This window comes from Dama dama, chromosome 20 (genome assembly GCF_033118175.1).
Source record: "Dama dama isolate Ldn47 chromosome 20, ASM3311817v1, whole genome shotgun sequence".
NCBI lineage: Eukaryota > Metazoa > Chordata > Mammalia > Artiodactyla > Cervidae > Dama > Dama dama.
The window spans coordinates 104,997,271-105,014,815 of record NC_083700.1 but is presented as its reverse complement, the minus strand read 5'-3'; the positions used below and the strand labels follow the sequence as shown (position 1 = coordinate 105,014,815).

Here is a 17,545-nt window from a genome sequence, read left to right as displayed (position 1 = left end):
TAAGTTAAATAAGCAGGGTGACAATATACAGCTTTGACATACTCCTTTCCCAATTTGGAACCAGTCGCTTTTTCCATGTCCGGTTCTAGCTGTTGCTTCCTGACCTGCATAAAGATTTCTCAGGAGGCAGGTCAGGCAGTCTGGTATTCCCATCTCTTGAAGAATTTTCCAGTTTGTTGTGATCCACACAGTCCAAGGCTTTGGCACAGTCAATAAAACAAAAGTAGATGTTTTTCCTGGAACTCTCTTGCTTTTTCCATGATCCAGGGGATGTTGGCAATTTGATTATTTACTGCTAAACAATGTTAAACCATCATCTGTCAGATGGTTTGCACAGGGTTGCCACAAATGTTCAATTTGTAAAAAGTGTAGTATCTGCAAAGTGCAATAAAACAAAAGCATGCCTGTATTATTCAGCATTAAAGAGATGCAGGACTTCTCCGGTTGATAAGAATCCACCTGCCAATGCAGGGGGACACAGGTTGGACCCCTGGTCCGGGAAGACTCCACATGCCATGAGACAACTAAGCCCGTGCTGGTACCAAACTACCGAACCTGAGAGTCTAGAGCTGGCGCTCCGCAACGAGAGAAGCCACCCCAGTGAGAGACCTGTGCACCGCAGTGAAGAGCAGCCTTGCTCACTGCAACTGGAGGAAGCCCGTGAGCAACAACAAAGATCCATGCAGCCCAAACTAAACAAATAAACAAATGCAGTACTAATACATGCTATGTTTAGGGTTTTTAAAGTGCAATTACAGTATAAAGGGTGTACCGTTTACATAAGTAACATATGCTCCAGTAATCTTACTTGTGAGTATTTATCCAAAAGAACTGAATCAGGATCTTGAAGAGGTATCTGTACTCCCGTGTTCACTGCAGTTCAGTTCAGTCGCTCAGTCGTGTCCGACTCTTTGTGACCCCATGGACTGCAGCACACCAGGCTTCCCTGTCCATCAACAACACCTGGAGCTTGTTCAAACTCATGTCCATTGAGCCGGTGATGCCATCCAACCATCTCATCCTCTGTTGTCCCCTTCTCCTCCTGCCTTCAATCTTTCTCAGTATCAGAGTCTTTTCAAATGAGTCAGTTCTTTGCATCAGGTGGCCAAAGTATTGGAGTTTCAGCTTCAGCATCAGTCCTTCCAATGAATATTCAGGACTGATTTCCTTTAGGATTGACTGGTTGGATCTCCTTGCAGTCCAAGGGACTTTAAAGTCTTCTCCAACACCACAGTTCAAAATCATCAATTCTTCGTCACTCAGCTTTCTTTACAGTCCAACTCTCACATCCATACATGACTAGTGGAAAAACCATAGTTTTGACTAGATGGACCTTTGTTGGCAGTAATGTCTTTGCTTTTTAATATGCCATCTAAGTTCGTCATAGGTGTTCTTCCAAGGAGCAAGTGTCTTTTAATTTCATGTCTGTAGTCACCATCTGCGGTGATTTTGGAGCCCAAAAAAATAAAGTCTGTCACTGTTTCCATTGTTTCCCCATCTATTTGCCATGAAGTGATGGGACCAGATGCCATGATCTTGGTTTTCTGAATGTTGAGTTTTAAGTGAGCTTTTTCACTCTCATTGTGTTCACTGCAGCATCATTCAATAGCCCAGATGAGGATATAACTGTCTGTCAACAGATGACTGGGTAAATAAAATATGATATACACATAACAATGGAATACAGTATTCAGCCTTAAAAAGAAGGAAATCCTGTCATGTGCCATAACATGGATGAACCTGGAGGAAATCATACTAAATGAAATAAGCCAGTCACAGTAAAATGAATACTGCACGATTCCACTTTTATGAGGAATCTAAAACAGTCAAACTCGCAGAGGCAGAGAGCAGAAGCGGGGGACACAGCTGGCTGGGGGAGGGGGTGAGTGGGGTATCATTCTTTGATGAGAGATCTGCACTGCAACTCTGCACAGGTATCAACAGCACGTCGTGCGCTTAAAAATCTGTAAATCTTCTGCTTAGTGTTCTCACCACAAGTTAAAAACGACCATCAGGAGACACACGGTGAAGTGTACACAAGAAGCAGGTGTAGATTTCTGGGATTTTCAACACGACACAGGCGGTGGGGCTGAGGGCAGGCAGGGTGTGGAAGAGACAGGATGAGCCATGGTGTGATGCTTGGGAGGCAGTGTGACGGGTACACAGGGGTTCGTTATTTTGTCTCTATTTGTGTAGACTGAAAATTTACTCTAATAAAGAGTAATAATAAAATGGTCTTTTTCTCTCTTATTTTATCCCAATGACTCCTCCCAAGGTATGCCTTTAAGAATGGGAATGACAAGATTCTTTTTGGTAAGTCCACGGTTGTTTCCCAACACCGGCAACCAATTCTCTAATTTCCCAGATACCAACAATTTAACTTAATTCTGACCCTAACTACTGAAGTCACAGCAGACCTGACAGTTTAAGGGCTCAGTCCCACAAGAGAGCTCCCTACTTTGGACACCACAATCCTGGGCCTCCTGTACCTCCAACAGACCAGCTATAAATCAGAGGTCGATGATTCACTAGAATAGCTCACAAAACTCAGGAACACTACTTCCTGTCACTGGTTAATTATAAAGGATACAAGTCAGAAACAGGCCAGAGGAGGAGGCACACAGGACCAGGCATGGGAAGGCGCGTAGAGTCCCTTGCCTTCTCTGGGTTGGGAACCTTTCCAGCGCCGCATCGTGTTCACTAACAGTAACTCCATCATTTAGGGGTTTTCACAGAAGTTTCACTGCTCGTGGTCAGTTGCTCAGTCATGTCCAACTCTTTGTGACCCCATGGACTGCAGTCCATCAGGCTCTTCTGTCCATGAGATTTTCTAGGCAAGAATACTGGAGTGGGTTGCCATTTCCTTTTCCATTCACTATGCAGGTATGATTAATTAACTCAATCTCCAATCTCAAACTCACCACTCCCTAGAGTTTTCAGGGGTAAGGCTCAAAGTTCCAAGTTTCTAATCAAGGATTGGTCTTTCAGGGAAACAGCCCCCATCTGAAGCTCTCTGACTGCTCTTTTGCATACTAGTCATTCTTTATATTCTGGAACATCCTAGAGTTTTAGGAGCTCTGTGCCAGGAAAGGGGACAAAGACCACATACACCTTGCCCTTGATGCCACGGACAGTAACTGGACTATATTTATGAATATCACTCTGATACGGTAATGCCACTTCTGGGATACTGTCATACAGAAATTAAAACTGCATTATAAAAAAGCATATGGTTACAAGGATATTTACTGTGACACTGTTCACAGTGGGGAAAACAGAGATGATGGGAATATTCATCAACAGAGGAAGCACAACCAGACTGGCAGGTATTTTTCAGCTTTTAAAACGAGTGCAAGATGCTAAGACCTCCCTGGTAGTCCAGTGGTTAAGACTCCATGCTTACATTGCAAAGGGCATGGGTTCCGAGGGCATGGGTTCAATCCTTAGTTGGGGAATTTCCACATGTCGAGCAGTGCAGCCAAAAAAAAAAAAAAGAAATCTTATGGGACTTCCCTAGCTGTCCCTGGTCAGGGAACTAAGATCCCACATGCCACATGGCATGGCCAGAAAAAAAAAGACAGAAAAGAATATAAGACACTAACAACAGCTGACACGACGGTCCTTACCATAAGCCAGGTACTGCTGCACACACTTTAAATATATTAATACACGGAACCCTCACAAAAGCTCTACAGTTACGATGTCCATTTTACAGAGAAAGGAACGGAGGGCTGGAGAGGTTAAGGAACCTGCCTAGAGTTACACAGCTCAGAAGCTGTAGAGCTGGGATTCAAACCAGATGGCTTGATTCCAAATCACACTCTTTAATCACAACTCAACACTGCTCTCAATGTGTGTACTGAACTAGCAGGGCCATGTGTGACAAAACAGTAAAAAGCAGACAGTATGCACCGATCCACTATCTCTATTTAAAAAAAAAAAACTCCAGCTCTGTGTGTGTGATTATGTCCAGAAATATATGTTAGATTAAAACCAAGCTGTTAATGCTGGGCAGCTAGGGAAACAAATAACCTCTTTCACATTCACCTCTGAATAGCCTCACTCGTAATGAGAACATGTTATTTTTCCGGCTCAGTTGTATCCGACTCTTTGCGACCCCACTGTAGCCCGCCAGACTCCTCTGTCCACGGAATTCTCCAGGCAAGAATAATGGAGTGAGTGGCCATTCCCTTCTCTATGGGATCTTCCTGACCCAGGGATCAAACCCAGGTCTCCTGCATTGTAGGGAGACTCCTTACCGTCTAAGCCACCAGGGAAGTCCAAAAAAATCTAATGAAATATAAAAAGATGAGTGTAAGATGGAGAAGTATGGTTAGGACAGTCTTTCTTTCTGTTATCCAATTCTATTTATTCAAGTAAAAATTTATCATCTCCCGGGACTTCCCTGGAGGTCTAGTGGTTAAGAATCCACACTTGTCTATGCAGTGGGTCAACGAAGCCAGCACGCTGCAACTAGAAAAGCCCGCACACCACAACTAGTGAGCCCACGCACTCGAAAGCCCGAGTGCCAGAACAAGAGAAGCCCACTCTCCAAAGCTAGAGACAGCCTGTGCACCACAACAAAGACCCAGCACGGCCAAAATTTAAAAAAATAAAATAACCATCACTGGAAACGTAAGTGGTGGAGGCGCTGGCTGGGGAGGGACTAGGCTGACAGGGCATGTGGTCACAAAAAATTTGCATCCGGTGCTCTGTGATAACCTAGAGGGGTGGGATGGGGAGGGAGGTGAGTGGGAGAGGACGTGGTATACCTATGGCTGATTCACGGTAATGTATGGCAGAAACCATTGCAATACTGTAAAATAATTATCCTCCAATTAAAAATAAAATTTAAAAAAATAAGAAAGCTTTGGATCCCAGTATGAAAGAAGGGACATGGGACTAATGGAGGAGGGGCTAGGCACAGGGGAGAGAAGGTTTAACTAAAAAGGTGGGAGACAAGTTAAGAAAAAGGCAAATTAGATACGGCAAATTTTGTCTATGTTGCAGTTCTAGTCAAATACATTCGGGAGCAAAATCAACTGCTGACTCATTTGGGGGCAGTTGCTACGGGAATTCTGAGTCAACGGATGCATGAGTTGGTCATATTCTATAAAGCCAGTACACATGTACCCCCACACACGTGCAAACACAAAGCTGCCTTCATCAAATCAAAGCCCTAAGAATTGAGAGCCTATGCAGTAAGTGATGTTCTAAATGGTTGATATGGATACTAAGTATTATGGGAGTCAGAGAAAAAAGAGTGGATTATTCTGGAAAAGCTTCACTGCAGGGGTGGAATCTACACTGGACCTTGAAAGAAACAAGAGGCCAAAATAAGTACAAAAAATAGCGCGAGCAAAAGCACAGAGGTGGGAAAACACAAGGTGTACTTGGAACAAATAAGTCAAACACCACCTCTTAAACAGAGAGCTTGAGAAGTGGCAGTTGAGAGAAGTCATAACTATCAGACTAGGAGATCTAATCTAGGGGGACAATACAAACTGATGTTAAAAGAACTGATTTGTTGTTTAACCTTTCTGAGCCTGTTTTCTCGTCTTTAAAACAGGAATTCTGTCTCTCATGTGTTGAGTATCTCTTATGATTAAGACATTGAGTTAGACACTGGGGGCTATAGCCATGTTCCCTACTTTCAAGGAACTGACAATCTATGTGTATCCTCAAGGAGTAGCTTTAGATTAAATGAGATAATGCAAACTAGTGTTTCCTTCGTGTCCAGAACAGAAGTAAGTGTTCAAATCTCAACATGTTTGAGATCTACAAACACACAAGTCAAATTCCAAACAATCAGTCAAGGTTATGTGCAGTAAAAGAGCTGCGAGAAGGAGAGGAAGTCATCCTGAATTTCAGAACAGGGAAGTAACACCAAACAACTAGTATGTATTACATTCTTTGTGCAAATCTGTGTTTTAGGATTTTTAGGCTAGAAGCAGTTTGTAAGAGGGACTGGAGCTAAGGAGACTAGATTAACCACGGTTAAAGTACAAAGTGAAACCACAAAGTAGTAATCGTTTTCTTCCTCAGCTCATGGAAGGAGAACGCAAGTGGCAGCAAGAGAACTGGGTTACAATATCTCAGGGTACAACAGTAAGGTGGTCAGTTGACTGACGCTGCCACCATGAAAACACACACGAGTCTGCCTCTCATTGACACAAAACTGAGCGACTCATTCTTAGAGCAAGTAACATCAGACTTTAAGTTAAATAAATCCACAAATGAGACACTCTACTTGAAAGACTAGCTACTGAACAGTCTGAGGCAGTGACTTCAGATCAACATGAAACTTTACAAGGCAGAAAGTAAGACACCGAGAACTACACTCAAGCATCACTTACCTGCGCAAGGATGCAGACGCTGGAGGGGTTTGCTTTGATGAAAGCTTCAGAGAAGCCCAGTAAAACAGACAGGGGAGACTGCTGGTCCTTTTACAGGAGAACTGGATAAAATCTGCCTGTTTTGTTTTTCATTCTTGTTTTACTTTATTCTTTTAACAAAAATATACAATGCTTCACTAATTAGCATACAATTCCCCTTTGGGACTATGCTAATCCATTCTCTTCCTAGTGCAGGTACATAAGAAGCCAAAGGAAACAAAAGCAATGCATGTTTGAGGAAAACTTTCAAAACAGTTTGAAAACAAATGCCCCAAATACAAAACTCCAAAACTCCAAAATCCTTGAGAGCTGAAGACATAAAAGTACAAATTCTGAGAGAAAAGGTTGTTTCCTCCATTGCCACCAAAGATCAAGAACACAGGAATCATTCCATAGAATCTGTTATACAAAAATCTGGGGATAAGGGAGAGATTCTATACCAAGGAAAAAAGAGTGAAAGGCAAAGCAAATCATTCTGACAGTCATACTGAAGGGGAAAAAAAAAAGGACTTAGTCCAACGGATGACGTTGGTATAAAGGAGTCAAAGCCATCTACCAAGTTTTGAAGGCGGGAGAATAGAGTACTCTAACAAAAGAATTGGGCAGACACACTTTGAAGAAAATGGCATGGCTCAGTTTTAGACAAAATGAGTCTGACTGAGTGGAAATGTCTAGCAGACACTTTATAGAATTTTCTAGAAATGTAGGACTAAAGCTCAGGGAAGTGAGTTAGGGACGAGGCTAAAAACTCAGAAATCTGTATATAGAGATAAGAATAGAAGTCACTGGGTAGTTCTAATTAGAAACTACCAAACTACCAAAACCCATTTTCCTCAAACCAGTGCCCTAATGCAAACAAAACAACTGGATCCCACACCGAGACATGCTGTGGGCAAGTACCCAGCCACAGTACAAAAAGCAGGGTGAGTTTCAGAGTGACCCGACCCACAGGGAGAGCACCCAGTGCATCTGCCTAGAGTCTGATGCAGAAAGGTAAACCTGCAGCTCTAAGTCTCATTACTAGAAATTAGAAAGGAGTTAGACTGTGTGGCTTAAGGACAGAGAATGATACAATTTCTCTACAAAGTAAATACAATCTGCTCTCCATTTTAAATTTAAGAACACACAGGTACATTCCATTCATAGCATCAGAATTTCCTAAGAATGATTAAATTGGGTACACGGGAATTTATTAGATATGTCTGAACTTTTCCATGACAAAAAGGGTTATTTTTAACTAAAAAAAAAATTTCCTAAGACTTCACAGGAGTGAAAACATATTTCTGTGTCTTTGAGCAGCTAAAGTGAATCTTCAAGTGACTGAAAAGGCAGGAGGGACATGGTAGTTTCTTCCACAGAGAAAGACATGATTAAGGATATCCAAAAGGGCTCCTAACTTCCAGAAAGAGGCAAGAAAAACACATGCAGTCTTCAGATACACAGTTGGACTGAAGTTAAATACAGGAGTGATGGTAGCTCAAATATAAATTTATGAAAAAGTAAAAAAATAAATAAATAAACTTACTCTTTTCAATGAGCTGGTCCTGAACTCCTGCCAAAGCACTCACTGCCTAAAAGAAAAAACTACCAGTTACCAAAAAAATTATTACAGGTCTCAGGAGAGCACTCACAGACAGAAAGGAAAGAGACAACCTACTCACAGACAGAAGGGAAAGGGAAAACTCACAGGAGTTTAACTGAGGGCTTCCTTAACAATGGGCCACAGAAAGATCCTCCCCCCCATCCCCACCTCACTTACAGCTGCTGAAGTAACTGAGGATTTACTGAAGAGCCGCTCTGCTTCCTTAAACTTCCGGTTCCTTCTATCGTTTTTGCTATTGGAGTTTCTAAAACACACAAGAAACTCATTGTAAGCACCAAGCTACTCCTATGGTTTAAGCTGAGGACGCCCCAGGACAAATATAAGGAAGTCTTTTTTTTAATTATGAAGTTCATTACGGAAACACCTCCACACCACCTGGATTGACCAAAATGACATTCATGCTGAATGCCTACATACATAGCAGTGTTTTCCAATGTATGGTATGTGATCCACTGTGACACACGGGATTACTTTAGCTTTAAAGTTCAGAGTCATTTTCATGTATTCAATATGTATTTAAAATGTATTTATTTTAATGCCTATTATTAAAAACATCTAGCACAGACTAGTGCTATGAAGTATCTCTGTTTAATAACCTGAATTTAAAAATTTAAAGAAAGAACCAGGGTTCCTCAGAGAAATGACTGATACCAGGCCTGGGACAAGCAAAGTACAAGGTGACAGAAAACAACAAAGTGCTCAGATAACAGGGTCATGTCAAAGGAATCGGCTTGGGGAGGCTCCCTCCAGCCACTTTTTGGACAAATTAAGCTTTCCTGGCGGCTCAGCTGGTAAAGAATCCACCTGCAATGTGGGAGACTGCGGTTCGATCCCTGGGTCGGGAAGATCCCCTGGAGAAGGGAATGGCAACCCACTCTAGTATTCTTGCCTGGAGAATCTCATGGACAGAGGGGCCTGGTGGGCCACAGTCCACAGGGTCGCAGAGTTGAACCCAACTGAGTGACAAACAAGCATCAAGAACAATAATGATGGGTGTGTTGCGATGTGAACAGTCAGTGGGTTGTAAATTCATGATTTATGTACTTCTTTGTATAGATTTCAATAAATGAATTTACACTAAATAATAAACCTCTAGCGTAAAAAAGTGACAGTACTAGACCCTAATACACTGGGGGGTTTTTTGGGTTTTGTTTTGTTTTTATATCCATGCATCTACAAGGATTCTAAAGAGAGAGAGAAAGACAGAATGAAAGGGAAAGAAGATAAAAAGGGACGACTCTTCTTTCGGAATGCTAGTAACAAATGTAAAAGGAACACTAAAATTAGAATCATCATTTTGCAACCTCCATTATAATAACTGATTCAGATATGAATCAACAACGGACACTAAAACCAGTGACAAAAATTGGGGGAGTAGCATATTCACACTTCTAAAAAAGTATAACCTCTGAAATTGTTAATCATGAAGAGAAAAAAATAACTTTGGCAATTGTGAAATTACAGAATCAAACTTAGCAGCACCAACAATGGGGCAATCTGTCATTATGAGCTGTATGATAACACAGAGGTAAACAGGGACTCCCCTGGTGGTCCAGTGGTTAGAACTCCATGCTTCCAGTGCAGGAGCACAGGTTCGGTCCCTGGTCAGGGAACTAAGATCCGGCATACGGCATGGGGCAGTCAAAAAAAGAAAAAACAACTTAGAGGCAAACAAGAGGTACACAATCAGTAATTCAACATTTTTGCCAAAAATATTTAAAGGATCCCTCATGAAGTCACAACAAGAAAAACCTAGAATTTGTACATTCTACAAGATAATGTCATAAACAAGCTCACCACTGAAAAGGTTGCTGCTGCTGCTGCTGCTGCTAAGTCACTTCAGTCGTGTCCGACTCTGTGCAACCCCATAGACAGCAGCCCACCAGGCTCCCCCATCCCTGGGATTCTCCAGATAAGAATACTGGAGTGGGTTGCCATTTCCTTCTCCAATGCATGAAAGTGAAAAGTGAAAGTGAAATTGCTCAATCGTGTCTGACTCTTAGCGATCCCATGGACTGCAGCCTACCAGGCTCCTCCCTCCATAGGATTTTCCAGGCAAGAGTACTGGAGTGGGGCGCCATTGCCTTCTCCATGAAAAGGTTGGGAAGATCCTAAATTAAGAGACTAAAGACACATAACAGCCAAATGCAATGCACAAACACTACCTGGTTCAAAACAAGCTATAGCAATGCATTAGGGGAAATATGAATAAAGACTGTATATTAGATAATACTATTAATGCAGTGCTAATTTTCTAGGCATAATTGTGGTTACGTTAAGAAAGATGTTCTTATTCTTAGGAGGTATCTGCTGACACAATTAGGGACGAAGTGTCGCAAGATCTGCTTTTAATTTCTGAATGGTTAGCAAAAAGTATATATACATATATATGGAAGAAAGGAGAGATACGACTACAGGGGGTGGCATGAGGGAGATCTTTGTGGTGACAGAAGAGTTCTATATCTTTACTGCAGTGGTGGCTATAGGAAGCTACCCACTTAATAAAATGACAGAACTAAACATACACATTGTACCAATGTCAATTTCCTGGTTTTACCATTGTACTATATGGTTACATAAAACCCAACCACTGGGGAAAACTGAGTGAAGGGTATATGGAACCTCTCTGTATTGTTTTTTGCCTATGTATCTATAATTATTTCCAAAAAAAAAATGTTTTTAATTTTACCTATAGATATGGGGATGTATGGGCTTCCCTGGTGGCTCAGATGGTAAAGAATCTGCCTGCAATGCAGGAGACCAAGGTTCGATCTCTGGGTCAGGAAGACCCCCTGGAAAAGGTAATGACTACCCACTCCAGTATTCTTGTCTGGAGAATCCCATGGACAGAGGAGCCTGGCAGGCTATAGTCCATGGGGTCACAAAGAGTTGGACACCACTGAGCGACTAAGCAGGCATGCCTGCAGAGGGGTGTGTGCTTATAAATTACACAAAGAGAAAAGCGAGAAAGCAAATGTGGCAACAAGTTAACAACTGGTGATCGGTGAAGGGTACCAAAAGATCATGAACTATTCTTTCAGTTTTTCTCTAGATTCGAAAATTTTCAAAAAAATTAGAAAGTTTTTAAGAATAATATTACTAAATAAACCATGGCACAGTTGGCATATAGGTAGGGCAAATCCTGTGAGGGTGGAACTCTTGACTGATTAAAATGTACAAAATACCAAGAGGCATGCTGGTATATAAAGTATTATATGCTGTATTCCATTTAAGCCTCATACAACCCTGTGCCATTGGCCAGACTTCCCCTACTATACAGATGTAGAATTTGTCCAGGGTTACTCAGTAAGGCAGGGGCTGAACCAGAGTCCAAGCTCAAATGCAGACCTCTGTCCACCCCACCTTACTACTGCTTCCCTCCAAAGCTACTACCAAGAATACATACATAGTCCTAATCACAAATACAGTTGTTGTTGCTTAGTTGCAAGTCGTGTCAGATGCTTTGAGATCCCATGGACTGCAGCACACCAGGCTCCTCTGTCCATAGGGTTTTCCAGGCAAGAATACTGGAGTGGGTTGGCATTTCCTTCTCCAGGGGATCCTCCTGACCCAGGGAAGGAACCCACATCTCCTGCATTGGCAGGGGGGTTCTTTACCACTGAGCCACCAGGGAAGCCGCAAACGCAAACATTACTAGGGCACAAAGCAACACTACAGGCCTCTATCACTCACTTTTGGTTGGTCAGATACCGATCCCAGCCACGAATAATGTTGCCATACATCTGCGTGTCTTCCAGGTAGCTTCCTTCAAAGGCATAGATCTGTCTCTCCAAGTTTGCCAGTGTTTCCTGAGATGAAAGACAAGGAAGCAGTTGAGGCCTTTTACATGCAAGCATTAAGTCGGACCAAACTGAACACCTGGTATCAGGCTTGGAAATTCAAGTTCAACGACACCGAGCCAGCCGTGTGGAGAAGGATGACGTAGGCAGGGGCAGGCTGTTTTAGACAAGACGGTCTACACCTGTCTTGCTGGGTGCCTTTAAGAATAAAATGAAACAGAGTCTGTCCCCAGGAAAATGTACACCCAGGCAAACGTCTGCATATACTCAGAGGCTTCGTGGAAACCCAGCTGTCAAGAAACTCCGCGGAGGAAGAAGGTGAGCAGTCTCCACTCCCACGCATAAAAGATACCGCTACCGGAGAGCGAAGGGTGAGCAGCCTTCCAGCGCCAACTCGCTCCCCTCCCTGCAAGCTCCGAAAGGCCGCCTGCACTGGGCTGCCGGTTGCTATGGAAACCTGGAAGGGCAGCTTCAGGTAAGATGCGCCTCCCGGTGCTCCAGCCAAAAACGCAAGGGGAGGGAGGGCTTAGCCACCAGGGAGCAAGGGGCCCCGGGCGCGTGTCACAATTCCTAATTCCCTAGACTGAGTCTGCTCCCCCTCACCTGTCATCTTCTAAGATGTCCCCAAACACATCCCACGCCTGCCCATCAAAAGCCCCATCCAACGGATCTACTCCTATTCCCCGCAAAGACACTAACGCCCCTCCATCCTCCAAAGGTCAGAATGGATGTGCGGGTCTCCCCTCCCACATCCGTCTCCTACCACACCTCCCCAGAGCCCATCGCCAAGCCCGAGCCGATCTCCTCCACCCTGCCGGCACGCTTGCCGCCCAATCGCTCCAAGAGCCCAGAGCCGCCCGCCCTCATCCAGCCCGCGGAGCTCGCGGACCCTCGCCGCTGCAGGGCTCCCACACGGCAGCCCCCACCCGCGGGCGCCATCCTCCCTCCACGCCTCCGCCGGCCTAGCCTCCCTCCCCCTCCCCCGCTCCGCGCCCCGCCCCCGGCTCCCGGCTCCAGATCCGCCCGGCCGGGAAGCTGAGGCGCCGGCGGGCCGCGCAATGCGCAGCCGTCCTCAGGCCGGCGGACTCCGAGCCGCCGCGCTGCGCCCGGGGAGTAACGAACGGCCCGGAGCGGCTGGGCCCGGGCCCGGAGACGGGGGCAAGCGCGGGGGCCCCCACCCGGGCACCCCCGGTGCCGGCCCTCACCGCCAGCTCCTGCTTCCGCTTCACGAGCTCCGCCAGCTCCCGCCGGGTGTCGGGGATCTGCGGCGGCGCCGCCTTGTTGTGCATCGCCATGTTGGGCTGAGGCGGGCGGCGGCGGCGGCGGCGGCGCCAGGCTGGGGGCGGGCCCTTCGCGCCACCGCCCGCCAGGGGGCGCCCGCCGCCACACTGCGCCTGCGCGCGCGGTTTCCGGAGGCGCGCTGGGCGCCCCCGCAGAGCTCCCGCCAGCGGGCTCAGCTCGCCCCTGCCAGTAGGACCCCGGGGGTGGCCTCTGCCCTAGGTCCTGGCCGCGTTTCTGCACTGAGGATTCACCGTGTCCAAAATAAGACTTCTCGGAAGTCTCGTCAGTGAATGACTGTTAGTGTCCGCGGAATTACTTGAGTCAGAAACCTGTGTACCAACCTCACCCTTCTTCACCCCCTTAATCCGATCCAAAACCAAGTCCTGTGGACTTGACTCCAACAAAGCTCGCCAATCTGTTTTTTCTTTTGCCTGCCACCTCCCTCATTCATCCAGGCTCTCATTTTTGGAGACATTATTCCAACAGCCTTCTGTTTCTATCCTTAGCTCAATTTAATCCATTATCCAAAGTGGTGCCAGGATGACTTGTTTTTATAAAACAAATGTGTCACTTTCTGGGTAAAAACCTTTCAGTGGCTCCCTAATGCCCTTTAGAGAGACAAATATGCGTGGTGGTTAAGGGCGCAAACGAGCCAGAACAGACACCTGGCTGGTGGCAGAAATGGAGGAGGAGGAACAAAGCTGAGGTCTGGAAGATGATTATTCTGTTGTGTTTTCAGACACAGAAAACAAATTTACGATTACCAAAGGGGGAAGGGGGCAAGGAATAAATTAGGAGTTTAGGATTGATATATACGCACTACTATATATAATATAGATAACCAACAAGGACCTACTCTATAGCACAGCAAACTATACTCATTATATTGTAATAACTTATAAAGGAAAAGAATCCGAAAAAGATTCTATATATGTGAATCGCTTTTCCGTACACTTGAAAGTAATACAACATTGCAGTGCTCGCTTCGGCAGCACATGTACTGAAAGTAATACAATACTGTGAATCAACTATACTTCAATAAAAAATTAAAATTTTAAAAATCCTACCTCTACCACTGATGAGGCTGTGCCACCTTGAGCAGGTAGCTAAATTTCACTTGTCTCAATTTCCTCATCTGCATAATGGAGGTAATAATAGTGCATACCTAATACAATTGCTGTAAGTCTAATGTTGTTATGGAAAGCTTGGCCTCTCCGTACACTTGTGCCAAATCAAATCTTGGGAGACAGAGTTTTGAGTGAAGTAGAAAAGGATAGCTCTATCACTTTGCCAGGCAAAGGGGAGACAAACTGGTCTTCTGTGTTCCACCCTGGGAGGATGTGATGAAGGGTTTTATAACAATAATTCAGAACTACTCTCTAATTGTGGTGCTAAGGCTTCTCCTTGTGGTGGCTCCTCTTGTTGCGGAGCACAGGCTCTATCTAGAGAGTTCAAGTTTCAGTAGTTGCAGCACATGGGCTCAGCAGCTGTGGCTCCTGGGCTCGAGAACACAGGCTCAGCAGTTGAGGCACACGGATTTAGTTGTCCTGCAGCATGTGAAATCTTCGTGGACCAGGAACCGAACAAGTATCTCCTGCATGATGAGCAGTTTGAGTGTAGGTTGGTAAAGAACTTCCAGACACACGGTATTCCAGCAGGGAGCAAGTATATTAAGAACAAAGAGCAGAGATAAAGTGGGTACTGAGAGCGCAGTGGGCCAACCTCCTGACAGACCAGGGAGAGTTGACAGCTTTTGTGGGTGAATAGCCAACTTTTATAGCCTCAAGCCAAAGAAAATTCCTCCTGGAAGGTTGGTGTTAGGTGATTAGTTGGGGTGCTATAGGGTGTTTGCTGAAGTGGACATCTTTGCCTAATTGGGAGTCAGGAAGTCAGGGGGGCTTTTGGAAACAAAAGGGGCTCAGTTACAAAGGGGCTCAGTCAGCTTCAGAGGTGACCTTGGTTCTGGGCTCCACTTCTGTGGCCTTGGGGGCAGGACTCAACACTGCATTGGCAGGCAGGTATTTTATCACTGAGCCACCAGGGAAGCCTCTGTTGATTTATTTTTGGTTGTACTGGGTCTTTTGTTGCTGCAGAGGGTTTTCTCTCGTTGCAGTGAGCAGGAACTACTCTTACTTGCAGTACACAGACTCCTCATTGCAGTGGCTTCTTTGTTGCCGAGCGCGGGCTTCCTAGTTTGGGCTCACAGGCTCTAGAGTTGTGGCACACGGCCTTAGTTGCTCTGCAGCAATGTTCAAATCCTCCACTGGGACTTTTTTAAATAGACAGTCATTTCATCTGCAAATAGGGAAGTTCTTTTCCCCCCCTTTTCAATCTATGTGCTTCCTATTTCCTTTTCTTGTCTTACTGTGCTGGATAGACTTCCAGTACTCTGTTGAATAAGAATGGCCAGAGCAGATAGCCTTGACTTATTCCTTAAGAGGAAGGTATTCAGTCTTATCAAGTTGAGGAAGTTCCCCTGTATTTCTGGTTTACTGATAGTTTTTTATCATAAATGGGTGTTGAGGTACTTTTCTGGTGGTCCAGTGGCTAAGAATCCACCTACCAGTGCAGGGAACACAGGTTTGATCTCTGGTCTGGGATGATTCCACTTGCCAAGGGGTAACTAAGCCCATGCCCCACAACTACTGAGCCTGCGTACGCTAGAATCCATGCCACACACGAGAAACCCTTGTTCCACAACAAAACAGCCCATGCGCAGCAATGAAACCCAGGGCAGCCAAAGAATGGGTGTTGAATTTTGTTATTCAAAACTAATTGACATGATCATATGATTTTTATTTATCTGAAGCTTCTTGATACAATGGATTACTACATCAGTATATTTTCAAATGTTAAATCAATTCATTTTCACATGTTGAACCAGCCTTACATATCCGGAATAAACCCCTTGGCCATCTTGCATAATTCTTGTTATGTATTGCTAGATTCAATTTGCTAATATTTTACTGAAGATTTTAGTAGCTAAGTTCATGGGATATTGATCTGTAGTTTTTTGTTTTGTACTGTCCAGTCTAGTTTTCATATCAAAATAATAATGGCATTATAAAGTGAGCTGAGAGGTATTCCTTACTTTTCTAATTTCTGGAGATTATATAGAATGGTGCTAATTCCTCTTGTAATGATTGGTAGATTACTTCAATGAAACTATCACCAACTGGGCCTGGATTTTTTTTTTAAGTTTTTAAATTATAAATTCAATTTTTAAAATAGTTACAGGATTATTCAGATGATCTATTTAATATCAGGTGAATTTTGGTAATTTTATGGGTTTTGAGGAATTGATCCATTTTCTCTAAGTTGTTAAATTTATGTGCATGGATAATTTCTTTTGACCTATCTTCCAGTTCACTAATTCTCCCTGAAGCTTCTGTTAAAGGAGTTCATAGATGGATTTAGTTATTGTATTTTTCATTTCTAAAAAGGTTCTAGTTGGTCTTTTGAATAACTCTCATTTCACTCATTGCCATTCTTGTTCCCTGTGGGTATTTTTAAGCTTGTCATATATTTCTTTGAAAATAGCAACCATGAACATTTTATATATAGTACCTTGAATTCAAGTATTTGAAGCCTTTGACAATCAGTTTATTTTATCCATTATTTCTGTTGGCAATAATCTTTACTCGCATACTTTAAAAAATAATTGGTTCTTTGCAGAGTAAGAGGTGGAAATAACTGGAAGGGAGATAATATATCTCTTCCTCCAAAGACTAATCTCATTTATTTATTTATATCAGACATCTGGAGGCACAAATAGTACAGGATCATTTTCTTTTCTTCTTTTTTTCCTTTGTATTTAGTACAGGGTCATCTTAAGCCAAGTTCAAGACTTGAGGTTTTCTGAGCTCCCAGCCTGCAAATCCCTGGGAGGATTCAATTTCTGATCTGCTCTTTTATTCTGAAAGATATAGCCCTTTGGTGTGCCAGATTTTTGTTGGAAAGATGTTCTATTAGACTCATGGTATGTGTGCTCTTGGTTTTGATGTTTGTCCCATTCCATCCAGGGTAAGGTCTGATATGCTGGAATTGAGTACGGTTTGCCTTTATATTGAAAGTGGTTTCCAGGCGTCAGTGCTCCATTGCTGTCTGGATTAGTATCTTCACTTTGGGCTTGATAACTCTACTTGTCAGTTCCTGGATGCCTTAAGAAATTTTTTTTAAGTTTGTTTTTTTTTTTTTTTTAAGTTTCTTTTATTTTTGGCTGCACTGGGTCTTTGTGGCTGTGCACAGGATTTCTCTAGTTGTGGTGAGTAGGGCATACTCTCTACTTGCAGTGCATGGGCTTCTAATTGTGGTGGCTTCTCTTGTTGCAGAGCACAGGCTCTAGAGCACTGACTTACTAGTTATGTCCTCAGGCTTAGTTGCCCTTTGGTACGTTGGATCTTCCCAGACCAGGGATTGAACCTATGTCCCCTGCATTGGCTGACGAATTCCTAACTGCTAGACTA

The 17,545-nt window shown here is 43.9% G+C and overlaps 1 protein-coding gene and 1 long non-coding RNA gene across 4 annotated transcripts in view; one reads left to right on the top strand and one right to left on the bottom strand.

The window, feature by feature from the left end:
• The window catches only part of MEAF6 (MYST/Esa1 associated factor 6), a 24,747-nt gene extending 11,616 nt beyond the window's left edge, over nucleotides 1–13,131 (bottom strand). For all 3 annotated transcript variants that reach the window (XM_061122355.1, XM_061122356.1, XM_061122358.1), the window contains exons 1-4: nucleotides 13,004–13,131; nucleotides 11,692–11,807; nucleotides 8,155–8,242; nucleotides 7,921–7,966 (exon numbers count right to left, since the gene is read on the bottom strand). In XM_061122355.1, the coding sequence (XP_060978338.1) occupies nucleotides 7,921–7,966; nucleotides 8,155–8,242; nucleotides 11,692–11,807; nucleotides 13,004–13,093 (340 nt within the window). In that variant the 5' untranslated portion in view covers nucleotides 13,094–13,131. The remainder of the gene's footprint in view (nucleotides 1–7,920; nucleotides 7,967–8,154; nucleotides 8,243–11,691; nucleotides 11,808–13,003) is intronic.
• LOC133041577 (uncharacterized) overlaps nucleotides 11,830–17,545 on the top strand; it is a 19,005-nt gene continuing 13,289 nt past the window's right edge. Inside the window, exon 1 of the long non-coding RNA XR_009689265.1 lies at nucleotides 11,830–12,273. This is a non-coding gene — a long non-coding RNA (uncharacterized LOC133041577). The remainder of the gene's footprint in view (nucleotides 12,274–17,545) is intronic.